Source organism: Stegodyphus dumicola, chromosome 12 (genome assembly GCF_044657685.1).
Source record: "Stegodyphus dumicola isolate Sdum_Otavi_A_Nest chromosome 12, ASM4465768v1".
Classification (NCBI taxonomy): Eukaryota; Metazoa; Arthropoda; class Arachnida; order Araneae; family Eresidae; genus Stegodyphus; species Stegodyphus dumicola.
In genome coordinates this window covers 121,463,945-121,472,018 of record NC_140779.1, presented here as the reverse complement: position 1 = coordinate 121,472,018, position 8,074 = coordinate 121,463,945, and the positions used below count along the sequence as shown (strand labels likewise).

General features: G+C 32.4%; 1 protein-coding gene across 1 annotated transcript; it reads left to right on the top strand.

Moving 5' to 3' along the window:
• The first annotated feature begins 1,488 nt into the window (after positions 1–1,488).
• LOC118194121 (uncharacterized) lies at positions 1,489–7,651 on the top strand. The gene is made up of 4 exons (XM_035365307.2): positions 1,489–1,537; positions 3,129–3,236; positions 5,086–5,697; positions 7,529–7,651. The coding sequence occupies exons 1-3, from the start codon at positions 1,526–1,528 to the stop codon at positions 5,674–5,676; spliced, it is 711 nt and encodes a 236-aa protein (XP_035221198.1). The 5' UTR covers positions 1,489–1,525; the 3' UTR covers positions 5,677–5,697; positions 7,529–7,651.
• Positions 7,652–8,074: the final 423 nt, after the last annotated feature.

Here is an 8,074-nt window from a genome sequence, read left to right as displayed (position 1 = left end):
ACAGTTACAGCTACATTTTTAAGAAGATATTACAAAAATTTAATAAATTATAGACATAATTAAAACTGTTTAAATTAAAATTAATATTTAAAATGCACTTTGTTAATGGAATCGTAATTTGACAAACATCCTTGAGTAACAACTCAAGTATTTAATATTTTCAGAGAATCTTTATAAATAAATGCAAGTTTAGTTTATTTCAGCAGTTAATATGGGCAAATACCAAATATAGAATATTAATTTCTTGCTGGAAAATTAAAAGAGTGGCACTCACGGCAGATGACACTAGTGATCCAAATCAATTGAAATTTAAGCTACTGCGTTCTTTTTTTTTTTTTTTTTAATGAAACTTTTCATTACTTATTAGTGGAAGTTTCAAAAGTTTTGATTTAAGATATTTAACGATTTCTTAGGTTATAAGGTATTTCTCCAACCTTCTTAGCATACCTTCGTGGTGTGGTGGTCTGTACGCTGGGCGCGCACTCCAAAGATCCGCGGTTCGATTCCCGACGAAGGCGTTGCATATTTTTTTTATTTTTCCTGCTTCCAAAAAATATCTAATGTGTCTACAGGGTTAAGGTTCGAAAGATTCGAATTAAGAAAAATGATCGAAGTGTCGAATTTCCGAATTTCCAACCTTTCATAAATTTTCTGAAATTCTAAGATTTAAATGTCCTAACTCTGGTAGATTCTAGGTAATATATGTTTAGTTTTACACCTTTGTGTACTGTTCTCTGCTTTTTGTTATGTACAATCGAATTTCAACATGCCGACAACAGAAAAAAAAAAAAAAAAAAAAAAAATTGAGCAGTCGAAAATTCGACTTAAGAGAAAATTAACACTAATTTCGAATTCTGCAATCTTATATTTAGTTTGTCTTATCGAAAACTTTGATTTATTATATATCGATCTCACAGATCGTGTTGTAAGAGATAGGTCTGATTTAATTACCCTTGATTTTTGTTAGACCTTTATCATTGTTCATACTCCAAGGCTCAGGGTCATGATTTTTAGGGATCAACCGTTTTATAATTGCGATAAAAATACGCGATTATTTGTTTTTCGTCATTTAAGCTGAGAATTTGGGTGTGACCTGACCAAACGTATGCTACACCTAAGACCTTAAATGGCTATAAGCAAGGCTGTTACTCGCTTATGAAATTTCCGCATCCATAATCTATCGAAACTGAATTCCTGACTTACGTACCTGAGGTATATTTTCACTTTTCAAGGTCATTTGTTTGATTTTCGTGCACATTCCATTCGAGACCCATTCAGAAGTAGGTGAGAAAGAATTCGAAACAACAATTATCCTCTTAATGACTTGTTTTTATGGAAGATAGTGCTATGGCTCAAACGACATTATTTGGGTGTGGCTCGTTGACAGTCTTATAGATGATGATTAAGAAGTGCTGAATCAATTTAGAAGCGTGGCCTTCAGAGACCTTGAAATTTTCACTATAAATATTGTAAACGTTTTGTAACGATCATAGTTTTCGAGCTTAGAAATCTAACAGTCTCAAACATGTTCGCTAAGGTATGTACATAGTCTTCTTGTTTTTCACTTTGAAATTAATACCGGCTTAACTTTTTGTCTATAGCTTATGCCTTTGTCTGCAATCGTTAAAGCAATCGTCTGCAATCGTAGACTACTATTTTTGTTTCTTTGAATTAGAGTCATCTGTCTGTTTAATATTTACTAAATGCTCAGAACAATCTTTTGCTTACTTGCATAATTTCTTTTTAACTGGAAAAATCTTTATAAGTTTTTGCGATATCATGTGAAAATAGAGAGATAGAAGAATTTTGCCTCCTCCGTGAAATTTCGATCCAAAGTTTTCTAAAACAATTGAGAAGACTTTTATCAAGTAGTCATTTAAAACGATTCCTTCAAATTTAAACTGGTAAACTTCTACATCAAATTTTATTCGTACCTCATAAAATAAAGCTTTTTAACTTCCCTAAATAATAAAAGACATAATTGATATTTCACGTAATATAATAAAAAAAACTGTTAATGCGTATTAATAATAAGCAAATTTCTTAAAATTTTCTTGAGCAGTACCCGTTTTTTATTGCAATAACATAAAATACTTGTATTAATATAAAATACTTGTATTAATATATAATATGCAGTAAATTTGCGATAAAAATGTTAAATAATTTGAAACCTTTTGTTTGAATAACAAAACTGCTTGGAAAATTACTTGTCATCCACTAAATTATATACAAATTTAATATTCGAGCTATAAAATAACTTCGCTTTTCCCTGACATTTTACTTCGTTACCAGGACTTCTCAATAAGCATTTCACTTTTTATCCTGAAAAATAAAATTCACTTTGAGGAGAAAATTTCTTCAAATCTACAGGGAGAAAAATAATATGAGTTTTCTAATAGGAATATAAAAATTATATATAAAAACGGTTTAATTTTTATACTAAATTTACCGAATTACAATTGATCCGACAAAATACTTCTCCGACTTCTCCTAATTAATAGTGCTGTTCTAATTAAAGGCACAAAGATGCTTTAAATTTAATTCCCTTTTTCGTTAGAAAGAAATGTTTTCGAAATTAAAATTATCAATGAAGGAGTTTAATATTATGTTCTTTCCTTATTTGATTTATGAGAATTCTTCCCTAGCAATCGAATTTAAATTTATATCATCCAATTCTTAAAAGACTAAATTAATATTTATATTTTATGTATGATACCGTATTTAAAAAAATACGAAGATTTATGCTGTTAGCAAATTTTGAATTCTGAGTAAAAGAAGTACGCGATTTCTTTGAAATGACTTTCAACACATTGTAAAGCATTTGAAACTACAGAGTTTCCCAATTTTCAACATTGAAATACAAACTTCGTTAGATCTGCTATGAGAAATAACTGGAAGTTAAATTAAATAACTGCTTAGTATTTGGAACTGTGTTTCAACACTTAATAAAACAGTACGTGTCTTAACTACTAAACCATTTATGGAGTAAATTTCTAGATTCTTAGTAAATGAAATATTAACAATTTAACTAAAATCTTAAAAACATTTTTTTTAGTATTTATGCCTCTATTTTATATTAGTATAATGAATATACTTGATTGATCTTTAGTTATTTTACGTTTTTGCAGGTCGTCGTTCTCTGCGCTGCTCTTGTAGCCGTAAATGCCACTGGACTTCTCCTCGGGCACAAAGCTCTGATCAGTACCGGTTCAAGTGTCAGTTCTAGATCTCAAGATGTAAGTACTTCCAAAATATTCATCTTAAATTTTAAACGAGATAATGTTTAAATTTCGCATATCTTATGTTGTTAACAGCATAATTACTATACATTTTCCAGTACTATAATTACTTTACTAGTGCAGAGACATAAAGCAACAAAGGGGCAAAAGCAAAGGACCCAGGGCAGAGGCCATTCTGAAATGGCCCTTGTTACTTTTATCCTCGGTTAATTCCCCCGGGGTTCGATGCAGAGTATTCTGTGAAGCTACTGGCTAGGATTTGTACCTGGGCAGTCTCGGCCATAAGGGTATAATAATAGTGAGCCTGTAAGTTCCCGATGATCTGTGGGGAAGGGTTCATCCCAACTTTTCACGAGTCTGATGGCGGAAGTCCCAGCTAACTAGGATATCAGTAGACGAATAGCGCCTGGGCCATTGAGTGTCCAGTCCACGCTGTCCTCCGTATTCTGTGTAAAGCCTGTGGGGAGGGGCTGCCCGCGTAGTACTGGTAGGTAGCACATTAACGGCCAATCAAAGCTCCAGGCATTCAGCCCACCCCGCCGTCGTCTGTTTTATGGGACAGTGGCTCAAGTTGACCAATTCAGCGGTGGATTTGGAGATTAATTTTAATGCTGTTGTACTCGGGGATGGTAGCGACTTTTGACTTTAGCATAACTGCTCTTTCCTTTCACATTAGCGACTGCTTCTCTCTTATTTATTTCAATTTTATGAACGATGATGTGGAGGTAATTGCAATTAATTGCAAAGGTACTCCGTAATCCAAACGCCTTGATCCTTGGTCGGGGATGTGGGTTCCGGGTCTTCGGTAGGAGTTAGCTCGATCATCTGCAAGATGGCTTTTGGCTGAATTGCCACTCCGTGCCTAGTACCGGGGTATTTCAGTTGGGATCCAGTCTGCGTAATGACATTCAGTTGTCGAGGCGCGTAATAAATTACGCTACCGTTCTGCCCGGTTAAAGAGTCCAGAAATAAAGCATTTTAAAGTACCTAGGGAAAGCTACTTGCGCAATTTGTATTTTCATCTGTGTTTGTAACCTTAAATTTTAGTAATAGTATGATTTAATTTATCGTTTCCTTTGATTCGTAATTGCCTATATTTTTTAAATAAAAGTTGTTATGTATTCTTATAAAATATCTATATTATCATAAACCAAAACAAAAATCTTATTTTTAAAAATATTGTTAATAAAATCTACTTTTCGAAGAGTATTTTCTAAAATTAATTTGATTTAGATTTATTATCTCGAATTCCAAAGTATGAAATGCCAGCGCTTTTTTAATACTTCAATGAGACTTCTGTTTTATTAATAAGATCTCGATTTTAATTTTACGCGAAGTTTCAAATCAATAATGAGGGAAGGCTATGTAAATCTACAGTGGCCTGTAACACCAGAAAATGTTGCAGTTAAGTTGAAGGCAACTCGCTAGTTTTATATACAGATATAAATTTTTCCACAGTTCTTCTCTTTATCATGTTGTTGGTGTTCTAATGGAAACATACCCATGAATGCTATGCTTTAATCTTTCAAAAAAGGGGAAAATTTTTTGTTATATGATATTGAAATATCAAAAATAAATACGAAATGCCGCATAAATTGTAAAATTCAGATTACAAAATTGCATTAACTTGAAATGTGATCACGAAATATTACATTATTTATTAGTATGTGCAAACATCGCTGCCTTGAAACTCAAAAGTTAGATGCTGGATTTAAGAATTTCATTAATATATTATTGCATTGTTCCTTACCTTAAAATTTAGTAAATAAACAAAATTTTTATTTATAAATTTCTTTCTAACTCAGATTACATGTTTTGCCCTTTTATTCATTGTTCATATTTGCAGGCTATCGGAAACTACGCTTTCGGTTACGACATCGTTGATGGACATGGTGCCTCCAACTCCAGATCCGAAATTGGTGACGCTCATGGCAACAAAAAAGGATCTTACACCATTCATGATATTGATGGCAGAGCCAGACGCGTTGATTACGTAGCTGATGGTCTCGGATTTCGTGCTGCGGTTAAGACCAATGAACCAGGAACAGCGGCCAGCGCCCCAGCAGCCGCTGTCATTGCCAGCCCACACGCTGGACCCATTGCCCCAGTCGTCAGTCATGTAGCCCCTGCCGCTGCTGTTGTTAGTCATGCTGCTGTAGCAGCTCCTTTGTCTCATGGTCTAGTTGGAGCTGCTCCTTTAGCTCATGCATTAATTGCACCTGGATTGGCTAACCATGGTCTTTTGGCTCACGGAGGACACGGTCTTTTGGCTCACGAAGGACATGGTCTTTTGACTAACGGAGGACATGGTCTTTTGGCTCACGGAGTACATGGTCTTTTGGCTCACGGAGGACATGGTCTTTTCGCTCACGGAGGACATGATCTTTTGGCTCACGGAGCTGTGGGCCATGGTCTTGGACATTTAGCTCTTCATTGAACAAACGTCTTCATAACTCAGGTAAGTTTTTTTAAAGTTTTATGTTAATTATATATATATAGTAGAATTTCTACATGGTAAACATCAATTTCAATAACACGTTTTGAACACTTTGAGCTTTGAATAGGAAAAATTGAAAAGTTTCTGTTTTTTAAGAAAAATGGGATTTTTTGAATAAATCTTTATTAAACACAGAATCCGTAACTGTACTTATAACAGAATACATAATCTTTTTGCTGTCAGTCAGAACACATTGTAAGGATCTTAAGTTTTACTAACGTTTATTTTATTTTAAATCTTTACTATCACTTCTTATTTTCTACTTCCGGCCAGAATTTTAAGCGTTAACTTATTTATGCAAAATTTGTCTGGCGAACGCCAAGTACTTAAGTTGTGGCTTTTTGCCAAGCGGAGGAGGGGAAGCAGTTAGTCGAAGCAGGCCGCCTACCTTAGAAGTTTTACTCAGTTGCTGGTTGCCTTCCAGGCCAGAGGTTTAATCCTCTTGGTAATTTTAAACGTATTGTAGTGTTAACAGTTCTCTGTAATATATACGGCTTCCTGTTAATATAAGGCCAATACTCCACGTTTATTATTTCAAAGTTAGAGTTTAGTTATATTTTTATATTCTTACGTTTAGACCACAAGTAGTGGGTCTTTGTATTCCGAAGTACGGAAATTATTGTAAAGAGAGAAAAAATAAAGGGTTTTGTATACCCTTCTTGTGTATCCTGTCTACTTCCCACAGTTATTGAACATAGCTTTAGTAAGCTCCCTGTTCCGAGTCAGGTCCTTGCATGTTCCCAAAGAAAGTAAGACGGAACATTGAACCTGATAACATAAATGCAAAATTATATTCCAATATCTGAACATTTTATTTTCATTAGAAATACAGTAAAAAGGACGATTTTCCCTTACATTCTTGGAGCAAAATGCAGTAATGAGTAATTTTTGAGATAATGAAAAATCTGAAGATTCTTTAAATTTGATAGTAGTTTCAGATTCGCATGATTCCATCTTCTAAAAACCTAGTGGCTAAGACCAGCAAACGCATATCATATGAATTATTATGAAAAATCTAGTAATATTTTGCGAAATTTAATACTAAAGATAAAAAGGGGGTATAAATTAATTACTGATTGAAGGGAAAAAGAACTTCCTTATCAAAACTTTGCTTGTACGGTATCATTAAAATATAATACAAATAAAAATAAAGAGTAATTAATATGATTTCGAACTATTTTTCTTGCTATGAAGCAAGGTCTCCCTCCCGCTTCTTCGTAAGGCTATTAAACTTTTCCCGAATACTTAGTAGTTTATTCTTCAAATCAGCTGCTTTTCAAACGCAGTAATAAGTAATTCTTGGGTAAGTCATTGCATTAAGTACGAGAGCATTTAATATTAGCTTATTACCTCATACCATTAAAAATAAAAAGTAAGTGTAGCAAATATAATGCAGAAGTTCATATAAATAAAATTTTAATTAAAATGTCTGTAATGTGTAATTTTGTTTAAATAAATTTCAGTAGGTATATTTTCCTAGCTATTTACTCGACAATTAAACTACTTGTCCGCCTTCAAAATTATAAAATTTTCAAATTCTCAATCAATTAATTTCATAGTAATTAGTATAATAATAATAATTGAAGATATTTACAGAAGAAGTGGCTTGATAAAAATCTTTATGTGAATGCGTTTTATAAAAGTGCACATACAATGGAATCGTAACCGTAATTTATGCTTGCCATGTACTTGCGTTTAAAACATTGTGTGTAAAACTGTACGTCTTTGAAACAGTTTATTTAAAAGCAACAGTAATATTTCTTGTAATAATTCTTTTTATTTTTCTTTGCAGATTAAATAGAAAGGATACCAAGAGGAATTTGATGCAAGACTCATAGAAAACATATTTATTTTTTTATGTATAATTTCAGACTCGTAATATTTTTTATGTAAATAAAATATACAAAAAAACTAACTCAGTTTGTAAGTTTTATTTACAACAAATTAAATTTATTATTTCAGCTAATATTATTAATTAAATTTATTGTTTCAGTTAATAAAATTAATTTAATTCAGTTGAAATAAAATTAGCTATTAAGTACAATTTCGTAGTTGAAAAGATACTACATTCTGAAAACTAATGTTTCAAAAATCTAAAAAAATAAATGTATGGCAAAAGAGGATACTACAAATTCACGATACAGGGTAACATACGACATTTTTACTGTCAGTTATTCATTTTAATTGCATCACATAGTTGCTGACATTTTCTGAAATTTATCTGATTCCCGTTCAGATACTACAAATGGGAAACAAAGTGGTTGTCTATCATCAATTGTACACTAATTGTAGATGCAAAGAAATAAATAAAATAATGTTAAGGAACAATAAAATTAAA

Excerpts from the sequence above, each read along its gene's own strand:
- LOC118194121 (XM_035365307.2), top strand. Across the intron at positions 3,237-5,085 it reads TCAGTTCTAGATCTCAAGAT|GCTATCGGAAACTACGCTTT; the intron begins GTAAGTACTTCC and ends TCATATTTGCAG.